Source organism: Mus caroli, unplaced genomic scaffold (genome assembly GCF_978045245.1).
Source record: "Mus caroli unplaced genomic scaffold, Mus_caroli_1 scaffold_12, whole genome shotgun sequence".
Taxonomy (NCBI): Eukaryota; Metazoa; Chordata; class Mammalia; order Rodentia; family Muridae; genus Mus; species Mus caroli.
In genome coordinates this window covers 21,127,579-21,152,125 of record NW_028227267.1, presented here as the reverse complement: position 1 = coordinate 21,152,125, position 24,547 = coordinate 21,127,579, and the positions used below count along the sequence as shown (strand labels likewise).

The following is a 24,547-nucleotide window of genomic DNA, read 5'->3' as shown; positions in this document are numbered from 1 at the left end:
TGATTCCCTATTGTCTTGTGTATCAGCTAGAAATGGCTCAGTTGCTGGGCAGGGCCAACCCCCTTCTCTCTAAACCACTCAGCTCTTTCTAGCTTCATCCACAGAGTCTCTCTTGAAGATGGTCTGTCCCTAATTGCAATATATACAGAATCAGCTCTACTCTGGGAGTTCTCTAGTCAGGAATAGCTCTCTCCACAAAACTAGGTTCTTTAGCTACACCATAGTTGGGCTCAAGATGTGCTCTTTTTAATTGCTGTAACTTGGAGTATCCTGGTGACTTAAGAGACTTAGAAGTAGAGTCAGAAGTCCTGAGCTTCTCTGGTAGATGTGTGGCCAAGCAGAAGTTACTGAACCTTTGATTCAATTCTGATTGCAGCTATTTTTTATCTGTCTATATACGAGGCACCATATGGAAGCCCTGAGAAACTGACGTTCAAAACCACCGTGCTTAATATGTCTCTCTTCTCCCTTTCAAATTCTCATACTTCCTCCTCAGCAATGCCTCTCAGAGGGTGTGAAGCTTTCTTAATCATAAAGACCTTGGGTCTGAAGACTGGCATGATTTTGTACCAGCTCTGCCCCCAAGAAAATGCATGGTACTTTCTGTTTGCTTTGTGCTAGGACCAGTTTAACTCTTTTGCAGTTCACCAGTATAAAAGAGCTGGCATACTAATATCCCACCAACATTTCAAAAGAATGTTATAGTCTACCAAAATGACAAGTCTGCTGTCTCTTGCTTTCTTTGAGATTGACTTTAAATAAAGCACAATAACTGTATAAAAATGCAAGTGAGAACCAAGGCTCTACTTCAGATGTCTCAAGGGGAGGGATCATGTCCCACAAATCAATCAGCAGGACAGGAGATGTTGAGTGGTTTTGTTTGTTTGTTTGTTTGCTTTTTAATCTTACCTTAGTTCCAGAGAACTTTCAAAAATAATTTGGGTCTGCATATAGTGCACAGGAACTATTTTTGTCTTTGCAAGTCTCATTTTCATATGGAGATAGGAGGATAATTTGGGGTTCTGTTCTTGGGAGAAGCTGAAGAGCAGGTACAGATACAAGGCCATATGTGACTACTCTCCAGACAAGCAGGGATGAGGAGCTACCTGCTTCTCCTTGTAGATTTGCCCGAGAGGATCCCTAACTCATAAAACCTACCAAGAACCTCTGTTGGAACAAAGAGTAAATTATAATCATGGATACAAAAATCCCACTCAAATAACTGCACTTATAACTCCAAGTGATTCAGTAACCCCCAAGCCGGGACAGAGCCATCCAGTTCAGTAGATTCCAGTGCATTAAGAGTGACTGACCGCCAAACTATGTGAGATGCTGATCAAAGAAAAGGAGAGGGATAATTGCTTCCGACCCAAGCAATTTGAGATATTCAACAGTGGTTTTCAGGATGCAACTCTCTGGGGCCAAAAGAGGAAAACCTATTTCCAAGCTTTTTTTTTTTTTTTTTTTTTTTTTTTGGTGGATTCACCAGGAGTAGAACAAAATGATAGGATGTGCCTGAGGTGCTGCTTAAGTGAATGACCTGGTTCAGGAGTGTGGAATGCTGGGCTTACAGCCAGCTTTGGGCCCTTTCACTGAAAGAAGCAAAGACCAAGGTCAGTAGGCCACTCTGTCTGCTCCTGGATGACTTCCTCTGGGCTCATGGAGTTGCCATTAAGTGGACTTGTCACACAGCCTGCAAACATGTTCCTCAGACAAGCTATGGCTTTCTGCTTCATCCACTCCTTTGGTCTTTGGTCAGAACCTTCATTTTCTCAACAGCCTGGTCTGGTCTTTTTTTTTTTCTTTTTTAAAGTGGGAAGAAATTTCAAAACTCAGATATTCTGGTTTGTTTCAAAGACAACATTCTCAGCCATGGCCTGATACTTCCCTCCTGTGGGGGTGAGCCATAGTTGGCTGTGATTCATCCGTTTCCACCAGCTAACAATAAAAAATTATGTCCCATTCTAAAGAAACAAAAGAAAAATTATAGTGGAGTTGTGTATTTCCTTTCCTGTCCCCAAAGAGAATCTGAAGAATGGATTCAATATGCCAAATTAAGCCATGAGAACGTATTCATATCTAATAGGAGTTAGCACATGTTATAGCACTGAACGTGGCTTCAACATAATTTATATTCCAACTTCTGAGGTCCTGGGTTTAGCATGGTCTCCTTCCAGTGCTGACTCAGGAGCTATTGTCACTGTGTCCTCTGGGAATCCTTATCATGTTTATGACAAGCTGAAGGCTCCTCCTGTGACAAAAGAAAGTTTCTTTACACAGCAGTAACACCCATGATCCAGAACTGGCAACTGATTTTAGGGAACCAACTGCCAAAGTGAAAAGAATGGCCAATTCTTTGCAAGTCTAAGTCTGTTGTTCTAGAAACAGGAAGTTTGATGATGGAGCCATCTTTATCTCTGGCCAGAGTGGCATGTCCACCTGCAGCTTGGAAGGCTCTACAAGCAATTCTAAACCCTATATTTAAAGCAGGGAAGCTTAAGACTCCTAAACGTTGGACTAGCAGCTTTGGTTAGGTCTGTTCCACTCCATTTTGTATTAGACTTGCCAAAAGCACAAAGAGACAACTGGGACATTTGCTCATAGTATCTGCTATTAAGATAAATCAGCAACACTTGAGTGTCCCAGCTTCATAAAAAACAAACCCTTAGCAATATCACTTCACTCTCCAAAACAACAACTCTTTGCTCCCCTGCCTCACCAAGGGTTGCATCACTAGAAAGCTTAGGATCTCGAGGCTCTTCCTGCAAACCAAACCCAGCTCAAAAGGCCTCACAAGGCCTTGGCCCAATAGGCCTCTTACTGCCTGGACACGTATGATCAGGGGTGGGAGAGATGAACATTCCTTTGCCAGAAGGGAAAGGACCATCCTAATTTCGGTTCTTTAAAAAAGACAATGTGTGTTCTTTTTACTTCATTTATGGTACTGCTGATAACTCATGGTCTGGTACCCCCCAAAATTCCTCCTTGGTCAGAGAAGAGTCGAGTGGACTTTGGCCTATGTTGATAGGCTCAGTAGAGACTGGGCTCAACCTACAAACACAGCCTTACATTCTGTAGAAGAACACGGCAGCTCCACCTTCACATTTTAGGACTAAGACCATTATTCCACACAGCTGTAGAGCCCTCACAGCTGCTAAGAATCATGTCCTGCAGGAAATGTTTTAAATAACTCTCCTCTGTGAGTCATTGGCAAACAATGGACCCATTCTATAGGAAGGCAAATTGATCTGCTCACTCTTATCCAATTAGCAAGTGGAGGTGAGTCTAGATTACACTTGCCAGAGGAGTAAGCTTTGAAGCCTTCCCTACTCCCTACTATCATTGACATCTAGACTCTTCCAAGACTGGCTATAAGGAAGATGCAACTGAATTCTGGTAGGGAAGAAAAGAAGTAATAGGTCAAGTTCAGTACCAAGCAGCTGAATTGGCATACTGGCTCGGCAACGCCATGCTTCAGCAACGCCATGCTTCAGCAACGCCATGCTTCAGCAACGCCATTCCTCACCTTACTCACCAGCAAACAGAGCCCGGTGATGACATAACATCTGCCAATTGTTGTGAGGACTGCAATAAGTTAACCAAGAAAATGCCTCTGTGCCTGGCCTTGTGTTTACTTAAGAAATGTTAGCTGGGCTAATGGTCTGCAAATGATGTGTCCTCACTACTCAACTGGAAGTGCTATGATGTATCCTCACTACTCAACTGGAAGTACCATGATGTGTCCTCACTACTCAACTGGAAGTACCATGATGTGTCCTCACTACTCAACTGGAAGTACCATGATGTATCCTCACTACTCAACTGGAAGTACCATGATGTGTCCTCACTACTCAACTGGAAGTACCATGATGTGTCCTCACTACTCAACTGGAAGTACCATGATGTATCCTCACTACTCAACTGGAAGTACCATGATGTATCCTCACTACTCAACTGGAAGTACCATGATGTGTCCTTACTACTCAACTGGAAGTACCATGATGTGTCCTCATTATTCAACTGGAAGTACCATGATGTGTCCTCACTACTCAACTGGAAGTGCTATGATGTGTCCTCACTACTCAACTGGAAGTACCATGATGTGTCCTCACTACTCAACTGGAAGTACCATGATGTGTCCTCACTACTCAACTGGAAGTACCATGATGTGTCCTCACTACTCAACTGGAAGTACCATGATGTGTCCTCATTATTCAACTGGAAGTACCATGATGTGTCCTCACTACTCAACTGGAAGTACCATGATGTATCCTCACTACTCAACTGGAAGTACCATGATGTATCCTCACTACTCAACTGGAAGTACCATGATGTGTCCTCACTACTCAACTGGAAGTACCATGATGTGTCCTCACTACTCAACTGGAAGTACCATGATGTGTCCTCACTACTCAACTGGAAGTACCATGATGTGTCCTCACTACTCAACTGGAAGTACCATGATGTGTCCTCACTACTCAACTGGAAGTACCATGATGTGTCCTCACTACTCAACTGGAAGTACCATGATGTGTCCTCACTACTCAACTGGAAGTACCATGATGTGTCCTCACTACTCAACTGGAAGTGCTATGATGTATCCTCACTATTCAACTGGAAGTACCATGATGTGTCCTCACTACTCAACTGGAAGTACCATGATGTATCCTCACTACTCAACTGGAAGTGCTATGATGTGTCCTCACTACTCAACTGGAAGTACCATGATGTGTCCTCACTACTCAACTGGAAGTACCATGATGTGTCCTCACTACTCAACTGGAAGTGCCATGATGTATCCTCACTACTCAACTGGAAGTGCTATGATGTATCCTCACTACTCAACTGGAAGTGCTATGATGTATCCTCACTACTCAACTGGAAGTACCATGATGTGTCCTCATTATTCAACTGGAAGTACCATGATGTGTCCTCACTACTCAACTGGAAGTGCCATGATGTATCCTCACTACTCAACTGGAAGTGCTATGATGTATCCTCACTACTCAACTGGAAGTGCTATGATGTGTCCTCACTACTCAACTGGAAGTGCTATGATGTGTCCTCACTACTCAACTGGAAGTACCATGATGTGTCCTCACTACTCAACTGGAAGTGCTATGATGTATCCTCACTATTCAACTGGAAGTACCATGATGTGTCCTCACTACTCAACTGGAAGTACCATGATGTATCCTCACTACTCAACTGGAAGTGCTATGATGTATCCTCACTACTCAACTGGAAGTACCATGATGTGTCCTCACTACTCAACTGGAAGTACCATGATGTGTCCTCACTACTCAACTGGAAGTACCATGATGTGTCCTCACTACTCAACTGGAAGTACCATGATGTGTCCTCACTACTCAACTGGAAGTACCATGATGTGTCCTCACTACTCAACTGGAAGTACCATGATGTGTCCTCACTACTCAACTGGAAGTACCATGATGTATCCTCACTACTCAACTGGAAGTACCATGATGTATCCTCACTATTCAACTGGAAGTACCATGAAAGCAACACTGCCCCTGGCCTGGGCACCCTCAAAGTCACAGTCATCTCTCAGGTGTCCTGCGTGTCATGAGTGTGCCTGTGCTAAGACAATCTCAGACCACCAAAGTTCTGAGGAGCTGGGAGTTTGATGGCCCATCCCTGCCTAGAGATAGGCATAGAGCCCCCAAGAGACAGGTAAAGTGCACTGTCCACGTTTCACTGAGTGCTGGGATCAGTATTGGACAAGAACCCCACATCCTGGGTCCACTTCTAGATTCTGAAATTTCCATGTCTGCCAGGACCTTCCTGATGAGGTGCCATCCTGTTTCATTGAAACAAGATTTATTTATATTATTTTAATTATGTGTGTGTATGTATGTATGTGTGTATGTGTCTGTGTGTTTTGGGTATGTGCACATGAATATAAGTGCCCACAGTGGTCAGAGGTATGAGATTCCCCCTGGAGCTGGGGTTTGCAGGCAGTTGTAAGCTACCTGATGTGGATGCTAGGAATTTGAACTCAGGTCTCCAGGAAAAGCAGTCAGTGCTCTTAACCACTGAGTCATCTCTCCAGCCCCTCATTGAAACTTTTAAAAAGGTCAGCCACAGGGCCAAAAAAACCCCCAGGAAGCCTGACAACAGGCACGGCCTGGCTTCATGACCTCTGTCTCCCTGTTACTCCTGGCACACAGAAGGAAGAGTTGATGGTCAGCCAGCAAGCTGTATTTGTAATCTAGGAGTGGTTGCCCAAGAGAAAGGGGAAGTAAGGCAGCCACTAGATGAGCAGTTAATCGGAGCCCTGTATTTTGGCCTTCTGAGGTGTCATTCTTATGAGTTCTCATTGTTTTCTGGGCTCATAGCTTTCCCTCTTATCTGAACTTGTAACCTTTGCACACAGTTCCATTCCCAGACTGTGTCAAGGATCACTAGGATGCAGACTTGGCTGGTTGTATGCAACAGGCATTTCCTAATGACCATATTTGGACAGAGACAAGATAGTAAAGTTTAGGTTGTTGTATGCATTAAAATACATGCACGCGCGCGCGCGCACACACACACACAAAACAAATCTCATTTAACAGTGGTGTTGTAGGGTTGTAGGGTTCTGGCTCCCCCTCCTTGTGAATTCAGTAACTGCACTCTGGGAGTAGATTGAAGAACAGACTCAATCCTCCTGACTAAGTATATTCACTGAGTGCTCCCTCCCTGCACCGTGCTCCACATGAGTGCTCCCACTCCACACAATGCTCTACATGGAACACCCTTTATTTAATATAAAATTTCTTTCAATGTATCTATCTCAGGGCACCTCCACCATGAAGGTCTTCAGATAACAGCACCATTATTTTTTCACCACCATACCAACCATTATTCCACACCTCACATTTCACATTTATATTTTCTCTCTTTTGTCCCCATCACTAGAAGACAAACTCCCTCAGGTTAGAAGTTTTGTTTGTTTTGCTCACTGTAGCATCTTCAGAGTCCAGAGCAGTCCTAGGAACATAGTACACGCTCAATTAATACTTGCTTTCCTACACCCTGTCTGAAAACCTCCCTCTGCTATTGGTTCTCTCAGCTCTCTGAGCACTGGAAGAACCATGGTCCGACCCACAGTGGATAAAATGATGTGTGTTTAGAATACAGCCGATCGGCATTAAGCAGTTGTTGGCCAGTTAAGCCTTAGCAAATGACAGGTGTGTTTGTAGGAGAGAGCTACTTCTCAGTTCTCCAAAATCCTCAATAAACAACACTGGCTAGTAAGTCAATTTGGGAGCAGTAATTTTAAGGAACATAATTTTAAAAGGCTTCCTATTCAAGTGTTCAATTATATAGTATGATTATAAAAGTACAAACTAGAAACAAAGTAAACTCCCCAGTATAGGGGAATGATGAAAGTGGATCTTCTTCTGATGGCTTTCAGGGACTCGGGAAACACACCCAAAATAAATGCAAAAAGAGATAAGAGAGATCTGCATTCTTCAGGGGGTCGAGTACTCACTCAGATGTGCACAGAGCATGGAATGTAGGAAACTATAAATCTTAATGACAGTTACTTCTGAGTGCTGAGGTTAGGAGTAATTTGGAATTTTTTTCTTTACATTTTTTGAAGTATTTTTTTTTGATGAGCACATGCTATTTCTACATCAAAATATTTATTTATATGTTCCCTACCATGGTAAAGTTCAGATAGGAACTTTTGAAACACAATGAAACCATGATTAAATTTTAACATAGTCTCTGAGCAGTAAAAATCATCAAAGATGAATCTGAAAATTGTACATTTGTCTTTCAGCTTATTGTAGAAAAGCAAAACAAAACAACCAACCAACCAAACAACCAAACAAAAACAACTAATAACACACTCTGCATGTTCTTGAGATGGAATCAAGTAAACAGGAAGGGAATTTAGCTCAGCTCTACCTAGAGTTCTCTGTTTGGTGTCTGTCTGTCCATGTCTGTGTGTCTGAAGCCCGGGGAAGTACATACTGATTTGCAGAACAGTTCAGATCCATGGCAGCTTGAGTGTGACTTGAACACAATTATGAAGGGGCGAGGCACAAAGCCAGTGAAAAGGGCTTTTCATCCAGTTTGAAGTTCAGCATCAGGAGGACACAGGGCAGGAAGCTGGTTTTTTTTTTTTTTCCATTCATTTGAAATGATAAGGTGAAGACAGCTTGAAAGGACTTTTAATTATGAGAAGAGGAGCAGGGAGGGGTTCAGGCAGGGAGGGAACTAAGGAGGGAGAGAGAGTGGGGGAAGGGGAAGGACACGGACAGGGAGAGAGATGTCAGAATCAAGAGAAGCCTTTTTATTATTATTAATTATGTCAAACAAAGGAAAAGAAGATGGAAAACCAACTAGAAAGAAGTTTTCCAAGCAATTACCCTGAGATTAAAACCCTACTGGCCATGGGCAGGTAGGCAGGTACCAGAATCTCAGGAAACCCCCAAACTGAAAAGTCCTGATGGGATGCCTTGTGAAGAGGTCTGTGTATCCAGGAAGGGATACACCACCCTCTATAGTCTGCACAGGGAAGCCTCAGGTCCTCGGGGGCCAGCTGGAGCCAGACAGGGGGACTGGGAATGAGTGGGAAGATTCAGTAGGAAACCTTTCTGTGTTTCTCTTCCTCTCCCTTCCTCTTTCCCTGCTTCTAATTCTTTCTTTGCCCCAGCTCCTCTGAAAAGAAGAGCAAGTGAGTGGTGTGGTTTGAGACCTGCTTCTATCTTCCCCATAACTGGCCCTGCACATTTCCACTACTTTGTCTCGGCATCACTAGGGAGATTATTTGCACCTGGTTTTCAAGGGTTCCACAAGGATTAAATGGGGGGATATATTCCAAATGTCCTACTACAGCATTAAGTTAAATGTAAGAATTCTAAGCTATTACTCCAGCCTAAAATGGTCACATGAAAGTTATGATGAAGAGCATGGCCTCTGTAGACACCGGGAAGCAGTGCCACCCTGAGACCCACAAAGTCAGCACAATATGACTGTCAGATTCCTTCTCCTTGAAACACCAGCACCTCAAGAAACCCAGCACCCCAGATGTAGTCTTTTAACCCCTATGAATCGATCTGGTGACTTGGGAACATCTTGGGAAACTTCTCTTAGCTCTGCTCTGCTCTGCTCTGGTGGCTAATGTGCATTTCGATGGGGCGGTCATGAAGAGGTTAAAGTTGAGGGGATTTCAAACATGTCTAATCCAATAAGAGGCTTGGTAAAACATGCGTTATCACTTAAAGAATAAATGTTTAAAAATAGAGCACAGATGTGCAATTTGAATAAGAGAGAGAGAGAAGGAGGAGGAGGAGGAGGGAGGGTAGGAGGAAGGGAGGAAGGGAGGAAGGGAGGAAGGGAGGAAGGGAGGGAAGGAGAAATAGCATGTGAGAGGTCTTGGTGTCTGCAGGAGGACCTGTGTTTGGTCCCCTAAGCCCATACATAGGTACTCAGATCACTGACATGCAGTAGGCAAATGGCTCAGACCCAATCCCCACACACGTGTTATCTTTTCCTCCTCCTATTCTCCTTGTTCATATTTCATTTTTATTTTGTTTGTGAAACATATGGCTAGGGCTCTCCTGGAACTCAGGATCCTTCCGGTGCAACCTCCCACAAGTGTCCAGATTACAGAACTATGCCACCACACCCAGCTCCCTGCTTTTCCTAAAAGCAGGCTAGCACACTGGTGAAGCTGCTCTCTTCAAGTTATTCTACTGAAGAAAGCCAAAAGTAAACACTAAAAGCATATATTTCATTCTATAACTAGTAGGCTAAACCCTTTGTTGTTGTGACAAACACCAGAGAGAAATGGTTTTAAAAGAGGAAAAATTAACTTGCCTAGTGTGTCTCTTGGCTGTACCGTTGTTGGCAAAGGAACAAATAGTGCAGAGTTGCTCCCCACCCCATGCCCAAGATGCAAACAGGACATCACAGAAAAGGTTTGTATTGTATATTTAAGTATTTTAAGTATTTCAACTGACCTATTTTCTTCAAAGAGGTTCTAGCCCTACTTTCCCCCACTACCTCCTAATAAGGCCATTGTATTACAAGAAGGCAGAGCCGTTGTGTTCCAGTCAACTCCTCACCAGTAATGGCAGATAAGAGAGCAAGCTTTCAACACAGGAGACTTTTAAAAGTGGGGTACCCCAAACCAAACACTGACAACTAGAAGTACTTAGTCTAGGAACCTTGAAACATAACAGAGAGCATCTAAGTTACACAGGCATTTGTCACCAAAGTCAGGTGACATCAGACAACTCTGAAATTTCTGCTTCTGCAAATATTCTCTGACCCTGGGTCCTCCTGTCTCTTTCAGGAGCCAATGGCAACTTTGCTGGTGGTAGAAACCATAAGTGCTCAAGGATGAGGTCAATAGCTCCAAATCCAGAGTGCCAACACATGTCACAGGTGTGCCACCCATCCTTAGAGATAGGAGCTAACTGTTTACAATGTGATTTTTCTGATCAGACCTACAGATGGTCAACCAGAGTCTCTTTCATAATCTGGGAAGATGCCCTCCTAAGAAGGAGAGAAAAGCATGATAACAGAGAAAATACTTGGCCCCCAGAGTCCTCTTTGAACATCATTAGGTTCACACTGGTGGGCCAAATGTATTCCCCCAGCGTTGGGGTTGAGGCATCGGCCTAGGGGAAGAAAATTATCCAGGCTAGAGCAGCATACCAGAATCCTGTCCAAATACTGGATATTAACAAAAAAGTTTTTATTTTGTTTTGTTTTGTTTTGTTTTAGTAACACCAGGTTTTACCTCCTTGCAAACAGCCCACCTTTGACCTGAGAAGAAGAGATCTGAGAATATTTTAAAGGCATTCTCTGGAACATACTTCGGACACACATGAGGCATTGAAGTGAAAGCTAGAGATGTGGCTACATCCTATCAGGGGACCAGGAACAACTTAAACCAGTGAGAGTCTGCTGAAACAACTGATGCTTTTTCACTGTGGCAATTCGATCTGGAGTGGGTCTGTGATACATTACAATGCTGGGATCGAATCAAATTTTTCTGGAGCGCATCCAAGCACAACAAGAGGCTATGGGAACCCTACTGCATGGCGCTCCTCTACTGCTGTTCAACTGTGCTTACCTCATCAACTGTAGTGCTCATCTACATACAATGTAAGAGAAATGTAAGTGGACAACAGAGTTCCTTGGTTCAGTGGGAGGGGACAGACCTGGCTAGTTCAATGAGTTGACTCTGGCTTTCCCCTCAACATGCCTCTACTCATGCACATATCCAGTTGTGAATAAGGTCCTGAGTTCAGGAGAATCTCTCCTGGACCCTTTGCAGGGTGGCCTCTGCCATTTACGGCCATATCTGTTTAGTTACTCCTTGAAGACAGTCCTGACTTGCAACCCAGGGGAGGCAGGGAGACTGAGTATTCTGTGATGGCCTGGCATAGCCATCTGAATGTTTTCGGAGACACAGGCACTCTTTGCCAACTCTTGGGGAACCGCAGCAAATGAGTGGACCTGTCTTCTCCTCTAACGCCTTCCTGCTCCCAACTGACCTGTGCATTTCCTGACGGCTCAGAGCGATGCCCAGATCTGGGAGGAAAGGAAAACAAAACCCAAACTCAATCTATCTCTGATCTCAGAAGTATTCTAACTGGTTCTGAGAAATAAGCTGGTTCTAATTTTCACTAAACAATGGTGTCTGGCCCTCATTTAAAAAGGCATTTTCATCAAGGATGTGCCTGTTGGTGCTTCAGCAACAGGGGAACATTTGGGAATAAGGCTTAGGGGGTAAGATTTAGATTTAAGCTTTCTTCAAAAACCCTTTAGCAGCAGGCAGATCCAATGGTTTCAGAATTAATCATTTTGAAGTCAGTCCTTTTATTCAAGGGCAAAAGAAAGGAGGGGGGTTGGGCCTGGATTCAGGACACTGAAGACCAAAAGATAGTAATTTTCGATAATTTTTAGAACTCTCTAGAGGAAAAACAAAACAACCCCCCCAAACAAGAAACAAAACTCATTCCCAATTGAGAGCCACTCCCCAAACTGCACAAATCTGGAAGCCAGATTTTTTTTGTAAGGTGGGGCATAGTATTAGAGGTATGTACTTGTGAAGGAGCCGAAATGGAAAAAAGTTAGGTTGATTCAAATGCCTCCTCTACCATACTATGTCTAATCTTTTATCTTTCTTCTTCTTCTTCTTCTTCTTCTTCTTCTTCTTCTTCTTCTTCTTCTTCTTCTTCTTCTTCTTCTTCTTCTTCTTCTTCTTGTTTTTTAAAACGCAACAAGAACGAGAAGGTTAATCTGCATGGCTCTCTTCTAGAAACAACCCAATGTCAACATTTGAGAAACATCATAAAGATGCTTGCAGTGTCAGGCATAGTTGGAATTTCTGAACTCACTTCATATCACCTCTGGCTTTCCTGACAGCTGTTCGGGAGGAGTTAAGGTATTTCTCGGTAAACTGATTTATGAGACACTCAGGAGTTGCCACAGATGGAATGGAGGGGTCCCTGACTAATGAGAATTCTCTGCTACATCTGGGATCTGAATGACATTTTACTCAAGAACGCCTCAAGACACTGGAAGTAGTTAAAAGCAGAATATGGTAAAGAAATTTGGAAAAGGGCTCAGATTAGCTACCCTAGCCAATCCTTTGGGCATGGGACAAGCATATTCTCCAAAGAGGATGTGATACCATTCCTTCAAAAGGTACTTTGGTGGTCCTCTCATTCATTCACATGCTCAACAAGGGGTTGATAAAAGACTATTATAAGTCTGCAACTGTGCTGACTCTGGAGGTAAAGAGCAAGCAAAAGAAGATCACAAGGTCATCTTCTTTTTTGGAGGTCACAAACTAGGCAAAGTTTCATCCATTACAAGGGCAAAGACATAGACACATGCATAGTATAAAGGGACATATTGGAGGATGTGATGCCCTTGAGAAGGTTCTAGAGGTCTTACTTGCAGTGACATTAAACAAAAGAGCAAGTAAAGGAAGAGGGAAACATGTTGCAGGCAGATGAAACGGCATGTGTGTGCAAGGCAGAGAGAACACTAGTCTCAGTTTGTCTTTATCCTGATGTCAAGCAGAGATCAGCAAAGGTTTCACAAGTGAAGGCTGAAGGGCGGTGAGAACAAAATGAGACATCTTTAGGGAAAATTCTGTTCTGCTCATTGATGCAAAGAATGGCTGGATCACCCACCTGCTATACTTCTGGACCCAGACAACACCACCATAGGGGCACAGCAGTAGGCATAGGGCTGTGGGGAGCCTTCAGCCAAAGGGCCTTGCTCTAGCATCAGCTGAAAATCTCAGGAGATGGGATAGATTGGCATGAGTCCTTACTGTAGCTTTAATGAAAGTGCTAATGCTTCTAAATTCACAAGCCAACCCCCTGGGAACCTTTGGAAGCTGCAACACTGGATGCTGAACTGTATGTGTGGAGGGACCTAGCGCTGCTCTAGGGCTGTGTTAATATGTTCTACTTCCTGATTATTGGCAATTTCTAGCCCAGAACAGGTGTCTCTTAGCAGATCCTACACAGGAGTTCTGCATAGCTCACTTCCCTGCACATAACTTTCTCCATCCTGCTATGCCCCATTGTTGCCCACTACCATCTGATGCGCCACACTTCAGCTCTGGCAGCTTACCTCTTTTTCACTCCCAGAAGCCTATTAGTTTGCCCTCTGCTTTCGGAGTCAAATCCTGTCCAAGGATTTTACACATGCTGACCCTTCCATGTAATGTTCCTGCCTCGAGGCTGCAAGGATTCCTCTCTATTTGCTTTACCTATTCTCGAGTCCCTTTCCTTAGGAAATTCTTCTCTCTTAACCCTAATTTTAATTCTCTGACCCCAGTCTCCCCCAGTCCACTGCTTTCCTGTTCTTCCTTACACTGGTCTGTATGTTATTTTGTTTTTATCCTGTAGTTTCTAATTTTGTTGCTTACTGCCTTTATTCTATGATTAAAATAAAGTTCTAAAAGGAGGGTGTCTTTACTCATTTTAGTTCCTAATCAATATTCCAAAATTGTCTAACACTCTAGACACAGTAAGTACTCCGTATCAAGTACTTGACTCACTTGCCAAGTCAAATACCTATAAGCACCTGCTCTCAGCAAGGAAAACAAGCCTTTCTCTCCCTCATGAGCTGAGGAACTAGAATTGGCTTCCTTGGATGACATCTCTGAAATGCAGGACCAGTGGTTTGTTCAAGGTGAAGAGTACACTGGTTCAGATTGCCTTTACTTTAATCCTTAGGCGAGCTAAAGAAGGCCAACCACACTTCAGTATCAGCCTAGCAAGAGCTATGTCATAACACTCCACCAGCCTTGGAAGTCAGCTCTGCACTGCAGGGATGGATGGTATGATGATGGTTAAGTCATTTGACCTCTTGGAATACTGGTTTAATCAATTTCAAAATAAAAAAGAAGTGTTGCTGCCTTTCTCATCATGGTAGGAAAACAGATGAATCCCTAGCACATATAAGAGAACCTGATGTGAAGAAAAGTAGCTGGATGGCTACTGATGAGGAAAAAAACCATAATAGGGGTGTGTGTGTGTGTGTGCACGCACTTGTGCTTGGACTCAAAGCAAGCACACACACACACACACACACACACACACACACACACACACACACACATTTGGGATTGGACAGGGCAGTGGAGAGACTTTCTGTAGAAGATAAACTAAGTTTGTATAACATGGTTCATACAACACGGTGTGTAAGTTTATATAATACGGTGTATCTCATGAACCAGGAAGCTTTCCTGCCTTCCTTTCTTTTCCATCTTTCTTGCCTCTGAGAGAGCTGTGTTCTCCCCAGCCAGGCAAGAACTGAAAAACAAGAGAGAGCTCAGCTTCATCTTCCCTGGATGCTTTCTATCTCCAAAGGCTGCACACACAAACCAAGCACATTTAATGAGCATTATGGACTGTGACTGGGGTCTAGGGCACTTGACATGTCTGCTTGATGTTCTCCAAATGCTTGAGAGTTAGGGGGAGGGAGCTAGGAAGGCTAGGTGCTGGTGTCTGTCTTCTCTCACCACCACACTTCAAAAGTATGTTCTCAGTGGGCTTTAATTTTCATCTGTGTGCAGGGTGATGGCAGTACAATAAAAGTTAAAGTGCCACTGAGGACTGGTAGTGCTGATAATTATTTGTTGTGGCAGCCGTGGCAACAGCAGGAGGGATAGCTGGAGTATATACATACAGCACTCGTTATGTGCCGGGCGCATGCACAGCACTCTGTATACCTTGCCCTTCAAGTCTTTGAATCGGTTTATTAGCCTGATTGACAAAGGAAGACACTGAGGATCAGGGAGAAGTCTACAACCATCCAGATAGCGAGTCTAGAAAGTGGATGCAAAGGAAGCAGTTCAAGCCAGGATATCTTTGGGGAAATCCCCTTAAGACTGTGTTATCTGAGCATGGTGCTTTTCCTCGCTAAACACCATCTTCTTGTATCTTCCCCTGCTCTAGTTATTGGGTTTTAGTGAGCGAATACATGCAAAGACCTTAGATTCATTCCTAGCCCATGGTGCAAGCTCACAGCTACCAGACATGACTTATGATGTAATCAAACTTGCTAAGCCTAAGAACTCCAGGTTGACATTGTTTTGATATGGGTATTTAAGCAACTACTTCAGGTGCAGAAGGCAGAGGAACTTCACTATTTCTAGAAATACCCCTTTCCCTGTCACCCAGGACTTCTTCCTGTGTGTGGCAGGGTTGGTGTATTGGGGGAAGAGGAGGTAGATATAAGTCTAAGATATATTACCAGCTGTGGGTCTTTGGTCTATATAACTTAACACTCTTGGATCTCCACTTTAAAAAGGGAGAAAATTCTGGCTCATATGTACAGAGCTGCTATTATGATTAGTGGGAAAAAAAATCTCTGAGGGACCCTGAACCCAAAGCCTATACCACAGCAAACACTCAATAAATGGAAGATGGAATGGACTTTACAAGCAAATCATCAATTTTCTTAGAGTCATAGTCATTTTCAATGAAGACAGCTGAATGTGGGGTTTTTATCACTGTTTGGTAGGTGGGATGGGAGGAAGGATTTCAAGGCTAAACATATCATGAGGAGTCTACTCTTCTCCTTGGATTTCTCTTTATCAAAACTCTTCCAACTTTGCCTCAGGCTAGGCGGGAGCCCAAGTCGCACAGCGAGGGTATCCAAGTACCCTATATCTCCAAGCTGAACCTGTCTCAGAATGAAGGCTCTGTACAGTTTCCCTCAGTTTTTACTGGCATCCGAGAATGCATTTTTATGAGGCTGAGAGAGAAAGAACAGCTTGAAAATCTTACTTGACAAAGTAGAGGGTGATATAAAGAAAAAAAAGTGCCTAAGAGATAGGAAAAAAAAAGCCAAAAATCAAAAAACAAACAAAACAAAAAACCAAAAAACCGAGCCCCCGTGATTGGTAGTAATGTTTTGGCCCCTCTCTGGCTTGTCAGCCTGACCAATCTATTTGACCCTGAATGGTGGCCACCACATTTGGAATCACTGGGAAAGATAAAACACACAAAATGATACTGAGCATCATAAAATGATGCTGTCTTCTCTGCTCCCAGACTTCATGGCTGCCAAGTCCTAGAAATCTACACATGAGGTGATAGTCAAGATAAGAGGTAGGTCTTCTGCATGCCCACCCCACAGTGAGGTGTGTTTCCTTAGCAGCTGACTGACCTGAGACCTTTGGCCCATGTATGCATCGTAGCTGGACCCGTGGTACTTGGCCGTAAAATCTGGGCTGTAGCCAGCATCACAAGTGCACGGAATATTTGAGCACGGGGGCTGTTTCCTAGACCTATAGACCTGTGGGAAAAAGCTACAATGGTTAGGTGCAGGAGGGGAGGGTGCTAGGTACTCAGGGAAGGAATCGGGAAAAAGCAAAGGATGCTTATCTTGACTTTCTAAGCCCAAGTGATTGGAAAACCCAGTGTAAAAGATGCACAGCCCCAAACAAAGAGGTCGGATATAAGCAGTTCCTGAGCCTGGGGGCCAGTGATAGCAAGGCATGCCATTCTATGGAATGACCCCAATGTCTGGCAGCAACTGAGACCCTCCCTCTGCAAGGAGAAGGTGCCCAGGCATGGCAGTGGTCTCTCTCTGTCTTTCAGCAAGGCAGACCTATAGGAAATGGTCTCAAGCTCACCACCAAAGAATGTCTATTCCTTTCCGAGGAGGGAGAGCGTTGGTATTGTGCAAGGTCAGGAGGCTTATTGCAAGGTACTGTTTTCAGCATAGTTCATTTTAGCAGGCAAACTGTCAGTCCCAGGACCCCAAACCAATGTAGACACTACATGGTAACCATGTGCCATGGAGCATTGCAGGGCCATAAGTTCTAGCTGAGATGTGGTGGCCACCTTATCACCTTATGAGGCTGCACACCACTGAGCTGAATAGGTTTTATAAAGTAAGGATTTGAATGAATATCTTTGACCACTGCTTTACCAAAGTCCTCATCATACATAAGAGTGATTTCCCCACCCTCTACACATTTTGGGTGGAGAACATAGAAATACGCAAGTTCTCTCTACTGCTGAGCTACACCTCGGTCCTCTCCCAAGGTATGTATGGAGAAGAAACAACATCTGTAGATTTTAGGGATGGTTTTCCAGTATAACCTCAGATACGATTTCTACCTAAGCTGCTTCCAGAAACCCCTCCACAAAGCAAAGAGCTTTCTGTAAAAGTTAAAACGCCTTCCATTTCTCTAAGACAAGCAACATGGCCTAGAGAGAAGGAAATAAAGAATAATGGGGGTCAAACAGGTGATTATAAATTATAATGAATCATGGCAGACAGGACTCCAAGCCTAGTCTAGTGGGACCACAGTTGGGAGATGCCCCCTCCCTGAAAGATGCTAGAGGAGACAGCCGAAGAACAAAAGCTGGAAAAGGAGAGAGAGAGAAGGGAACGTCTGGAAATAGATGAAGGGAGTTCTTTACAGAGCCCAGAAAGTGAGCAAGATCGAAGGGAAAGATTGTCCCCAGAGTTCAATTAGGTGTTTCTAGGATTTAATTAGAAACGCAAGACTACTGAAAGGAAGAGAGCCGAGAGCTATTTCTGCGAAGATGACGCTAATATAAAAGAAAGGAAAGCGGTGCCAGTCACAGGCCACACAAGCCCAGCCGCATGCACATCAACACAGAGAAGCAGGAACATGGTATTTCAGCAACAGCGCAGGCTGTTTGGCTCCTACCTGGTTGTAGCTGCATGAGCCTGCAGAATGGACATGAGACAATGAAGAATGGCAAACCCCAGGGAAAGCACCGAGGCCCCAGACCCAGCAAGACACACCTGGCGTGCAGGACGCCCCACCTGCTGCTTTAACTGATGCACCAGTCGGTCCTTCTCCCGCTTCAGAGCCATGACTTCCTCCTGGGTCTTTTTCTTTTTGGAGGCAGATAACTCCAGCAAGGCAATGTTTGCGTCCTTTTCACTGATGGCCGCAAGTAGTGCTTCCTGTCTGGTAAGACAAAGATGATTGTGATACCATTTTGCAAAATGAAACAAAACCAAAAACACATCCTCAGATAATTGATATTTGTAATTTACTTGAGCCACATCATTATTATCTTTGTGGAAAGGACCTATAAACAGTATACTTTGCTCTCGGACAAGGCAGCTGGGTCAGACTCACTAAGACTGACTCATTGTGCCATCTGAGAGAGGGTTCCTTCAAAGGCTTCATAAATACAGCTTCAAGTTGGAAATGGGAGGGGATCAAGATAAATATCTATCCATCCATCAACCTGTTTATCATCTGCCAATCAAGGCTCTAGGTATCCAGGGCACCCCAACAAAACTAGGCAGTAAATTCATTATCATGTGAGATTTTACATATGACATTATTCTCCCCATCTCAGGTCGAGATCATTACAAGACTCTCCTCATTTTCAATTTATTGAGTGAATGTGACCGTTGTTTTCATTTCATAGGCATTGCATGTGACACACAGCTCCTCAGCCTCCAGATTTCAGTCCAAATGTGTCTTCTGCAGAGAAGTTTCTCCAGTTATCATCTCTCACAGTGATGTCCCACCTGCAGCCCTGATCCCCATTTGGATTCTGTCACATCATACTGATTTTCCCCTGGTACCCTTTGCCACTCGACAGGAGAATATATATTTATTACTTGTGATACCCTCTCAAACTTAAAGCCTCATTTATCCTTTGGCAGTTCCAGCTTCTAGAAGGAGCTGTGGGGAATTAGAAACATTAGTTCTACAATAGATGTGTTCATTTTTAAAAATTTTATAAGCTTTGAAAACATAATTCACCTTCTTCTTCAAAATAAGAAATCTAGAGCCAGCAAGATGGCTTAACAGGTAAAGGTACTTGGGCCACAAGCCTGAAAACCTGAGTCCAGTGTTCTGGAACCCAGCTCCACAAAGTTGTCCTCTACCTTCCATGTATGTTCTGTGCCACATGCTGCCCCCGACACCACCATGCATCCAAGGATGCGCATTAATGCATGTGCACATGTGCACACACAGAGAGAAATAATAAATAATATGACATAGTAAACATTCCCCTCTGGATTTACTTATGACCTCTGATTATTTGGAAGTCTTGAGTTGTTTTCTCCCATTTTTAGAGTCTATTTTCAGGAATGTACTTGTTACAAATTGCAGCCTGGGATAATCTGGGGCAATTTTTGACAAGCAAAGGACTTTCTTGGGTGTGTTTACGGATTCCTTCTCTGTCTCTACCACCTGGGCCAGTTTATGTTTACTCTAGATGATTCATAAGGCCTCATAGCTTCAGGGGAGCCTCAATAGTGGGAATTGTGCATGTATATAAGTCTCAAGACTTTAAAACTCGGTCATGCACTTGGGCTGCATTTTCTTATCCCAACCCTCAGAATTGACTTCTTCTCAATGTTTGAACAAGGTAGCTGCTATTCTCCCAACCAAATTTTCATGACATGGATATGTAAGATCTTTATGGCCTCTACTAACGCCTGGCAGTGGGAGCTTCTGCCAGAGGCTCAGGCTGATATCTGTAAGAGTAGAACATACCAGGGAATGCTTCCCCTTTTCAAATAAAAATTGGTAGAGCTCACACTAGAAGCTTCACTGGGATGGCAGAGTATCCTGAGAGGGCAGAGCTCTTGTCACTCTGCTATTGCATGCTTCTCTAAGATACTGGGCTGGAGGGGTTGTGTGGACTCGAACCAAGGGAGAGCCCCTGTGCTCAGGTTTATATCCAACTCTTATCACTCATGGACTCTTTACAAATACATTTTTAAAAAAAATGATGACTGAGAACTGCAAATATTTTTATTTTAAGTTTTTGAATGAACCAAATTTCTATATATGTGGAGGGAAACAGAAATATGTTATTTAAATCTCCCATTCTCTTCCAACATTAGTCATTTTCTCTGACGTGCCTAGACACACCATGCAGGTCAAAATATTTTACTCTCTCTTCCTAAGTAGACATCAAAAATAAATTTTTTTCATTGTGTTAACTTAAGAGATCAAATTTAGGAAAGCTTGTGGTAAATTGAGCTCTCTCCTTACGAATATCTCTTTACAGCTATATGAAACCATTTAAAATGCTGATAAAAGTCTTAGAGACCTGTGAAAACATTTAAGTTTGCTGGGAAACTGTCCATCAGGAATCTTGTATTTCTGCACATTTTAGAAGCAACAGTATTGTCTTCTTTTTTGATAAATCTTTCCAGGCAAGTTGTATAGCAATGAGCCTTGAAGGACATAGGTGGTCTCTCTCTGGGTCAAAAGGAAAGTGTGCTTGCTATGGCATAACGTAGTGATGAGCAATGGTCCAGCATGCCATTGCCTATTACAAAGCATCCAAGTACCCTAAGACTGGCGTTGTTCTGTAATACAAACATCTTTGTGAAGGTTGTCATCTGGTCTCTGTAGGAGCAGTTGCAAGGGGGAATCGATGCAAACATGCTAATGCTGATCTCTGTGTTATCACCAATCACATCATTTTTCTCTGGCACAGGAGTCTCATCTCATCTCTTGCACTCATGACTGATGTGGGACAACATGCTACATGCCAAGAGAGGTGGTCTCAAATTCTCCACTGTTCTAGAGATGGAAGTGAATATCCAACAGGATCCTGGACAGAGAACGTGGCAGACATGGACTCACCTTTACTGGTTTTCTGTTTTTCCTTGCTATGTGGTTCCTTCCTTCCATAAGACACCATCAGAATAAATGTTACAGACCATAAGTAAATCCGTGAACTCACCAAGAAACAGCAGGTACCAGCTTCCAACGCTTTGTAGATTTAACGTTTTCAGCAAAGATATTTATGTTCTGTCTATCACTCTCAGCCTTGATGTTTGGCTAGGGGCACACAGTTTTCACATGTGCAAGTCTGGGACAATCTAAGTTGACTCCCACTTAAAAAATGTCAAGAATCTCCTAACAAGACTGTCTGAGTCTACTTCTGCCCCCTTGGCCGATTTTCCTCTTCCAAAGTTTGATGTTACCCAGCTTTAATAAAGGTGCTTACATGTTACCATAACCCAAAGACTGAGCATTCAAAACTCTTCATGAATCTATAATTCATGGTGTTCAAGGTTTTAATACCTCTCCTTTTATAATACTATTAAAAGTAATAATAATAATATCATGAATTATTATTATTATTACATTATTATTACTATTATTTCACCATCATCATCATCATTATTATTATTGCCAGGAGTTGAACCAAAGTGCTGTATATGCCGGGTAAGCACTCTACCACTGAGCTACAAACATAGTCCCAATAAATTAATCTTTAATTCTTACATTAGTTTTAAAGAAAAATACAAATTAGTTTCTGATTCTTTATAGATGTTATCACCAAATATATTTCATAAAATGACTTTTATAAAAAAAACTTTCAAGGCCATTCACCAACATTAATATTCATAAAAATAACCCACTTGGTTCTTTACTTTATTTTGGTTGACCAATATATCTTATATGTTTGTACTATACAATTATAAAACTCTCAGTAAAATTCATTTAATGAAGATCATATGTATTTTGAAGCCCTCACTTAAATGCTGGCCAGACTTATGATTCCACTTAAAATATATTGAGATTTACAGTAAATAATGGTGATCATTACATTACAGGAGCAGTTATCAGAAGAAAACAAAAATATATAAAGATGCAAAAGTAGAGCCCATCACTCATCAGGGTATCTGGATCGGTTCTGACTGTCTCTGGCTGCATTTGTATATAACTAGGTATGAGAGGCACAGGCTTGAGTTGGCAGAATCAGAGCATTGCAGTTTACACAACCAGTTACAAAATGACTGAAGAAGGGGAACTCAAACACTTGTTCTACCATCTCCAGTATTTTAAATCACGATGAGCTAACATCTGTACAGTTATGTGTTTTCACTATCTTTGCTTTACAAGTATCCTTTTTTTTTATAGTGATACTAAACATAATTTAGAAAAGATGAGCTTCATTTTGCCAGCTCCATCTATGCTTAGATAGATGGAGCATCTATGCTTAGAGCATAGATGCTCCATCTATGCTTTTACAGTTCTGGGGCATCCTTGCCAACCCACTGCCACAGAGCACCCACTCTCAAGTGCTTCAGTGAAACACGTGAAGCTCTGATGGAGAGAACAGATTGGGAGGCTTCAGTTAACAATCTCTGCTTTTCTCACCATGTGCAGAAGTTTGCTTCAGTCACTTGAAAAGTTAAAAATATTTGCAGTTCTGAACAACCATTCTAAGAAGTCCAATTTAGAAGACACTTGACAACAAACATAGAGGAAATTTCTTAATTTTCTAATAAATACTTTGCATCCTGAATCCAAGACCTGACTTAACTCTTTCTTAGACACTGATTCTGTCCCATCAACCAGAAATGCTGCTGGATCTTTAAATCCCTCCCAGACCTCAATCCAACCTTTTTTTCTTTTTTTCTTTTTGCTCACAGACAATACATCCTTAGTCATTTAGTAGGGCTAAGTATATACTGGAAGCTTGCATTATTATCTGTAGACCAGTGCTATACTTTAGTTTAGAGTTACTGGGATAATCTGTCTGTGCACCAAAATATAGCTTAAAATATGAAAAGGAAGCCCAAATATGCTAGCAAAGAAGATAAGATAATGCAAAGAGAAATAAATCTATGGAGTCTGCTGTGTGCCAAGCTAAGAAAGTGGAGTATAGACAGCATTTTATCAAAGTGCAGCCTAAACAAACGTCAAAGAGAATAACTTCTTTAACAAATATGGGCAACAATGGAGCGGAGATAGGAGGAGTCCTGTGCCCCTAGTGCATTTAGGAGGGGTTAACAATGGATAAAAATATTCACAGGAACACACTTAATAACCCTAAACTGTCATTCACTTTGTAGGAGGTAGTCAAGACACAGCTAATAAAACACTGGAAAAAAAATGATTTTAGCCACCCTGAAAACCAGCCTCCAGAGACCTGCACAGAAGAGGGCTGGAGGCTACCTTGTACCAGGGTAAATGTCTCCTTTTGTGTGTCGCCCACACAAACCCTTACTGGGAGTGCGTCAGGATTGGCTGAAGGTGACTCACAGCTATGACACGTATTACCATCAGTATAAAAGGGCACATTGTAAACATTTTCCGTTTACTCCCTGCCACTCTCATTCTGCTAAGGATGATTTGAGCTTGGGAAGGGATCTAAAATTAATTTTAAGAGTTACACGTGAAGTAAGCCAATTAAAGACTGTTATAAATCGGACTAGAGCAGACGCATGAACACATTTTTTTTTTTCCTCGCGGGCTCTTGTTTTAGTTAGCTGACCCATCTTTAGGAACACATTCAATTACAAAAGCAGATGCTTGAAAAAAAGTGCATTCCACTTAGAAACGTTTAGATAATGACATATGAGGGTGGACCTACATTATGTATGGTGTTCAGCCCCAGGCAGTTATGCTCCAATCAGACTGTGGGAAAAAAAAATTCGCTCAATCAACTTTTCCCAGTTAATTGTTGTTTTCTTTCCCTTGTGACCCTGAATCTTCAACCGTAAGTTCAGTAGGAGGTGACTTAAGACAGACGGTGACGAAAGATCTTGTTCAAAACAGCTTCTCTCTCACCCCTCGGTGAGTGCTCTGAGCAGCTCTGGAGAGGGGTGCTCACTTGCCTCTGTTTTAAAGATAGCTTTTCAGACAGCAACTGGAGATAGAAGTGGTCTTTCATGTTAATTAATACTTGCCCTGACTACTCAGACAATGATATGGAAAAGCATAAGAGCTTGTACAAAAACCTGAAGTAGCTCACTCCAAGTATGATCTACAAGGTGAGACATATTTGAGTTTCATCAAGAACAAAGAATAGAGACAATTCATAAAGGCCAGGATCTGTCAGGCAGGATTCTATAATGCACTTTTCTCTGTCATTCATCTAAACGTGACCTCAAAAAATAGTGTATTCCAATTACCAAGGAACTCATTCTTTGAAACTTCATAGCATCTGATGGGAATTTCCTATAACAGAGGCCACAGTGTCTTGTGGAAGTTCTTTACTCTATGCAGTGGCTTCCACCTGAATTCTAGTTTACCATGTGACCCATGGAAGCAGCT

The 24,547-nt window shown here is 42.7% G+C and overlaps 1 protein-coding gene across 10 annotated transcripts in view; it reads right to left on the bottom strand.

Annotated features, from left to right (window-relative positions):
- Erc2 (ELKS/RAB6-interacting/CAST family member 2) overlaps window positions 1-24,547 on the bottom strand; it is an 864,340-nt gene that overhangs the window by 188,570 nt on the left and 651,223 nt on the right. For 7 of the 10 annotated variants that reach the window (XR_015044606.1, XR_015044607.1, XM_085828472.1 and 4 more), the window contains 2 exons: window positions 18,313-18,460; window positions 16,675-16,803 (listed from right to left, as the gene is read on the bottom strand). Coding sequence is in view for 8 of the 10 variants with exons in the window: in XM_085828472.1 (XP_085684598.1) it covers window positions 16,675-16,803; window positions 18,313-18,460 (277 nt within the window). In the remaining 2 variants the exon portion in view is untranslated. The remainder of the gene's footprint in view (window positions 1-16,674; window positions 16,804-18,312; window positions 18,461-24,547) is intronic. The other 3 variants (XM_085828476.1, XM_085828478.1, XM_021181423.3) reach the window with 1 other exon arrangement.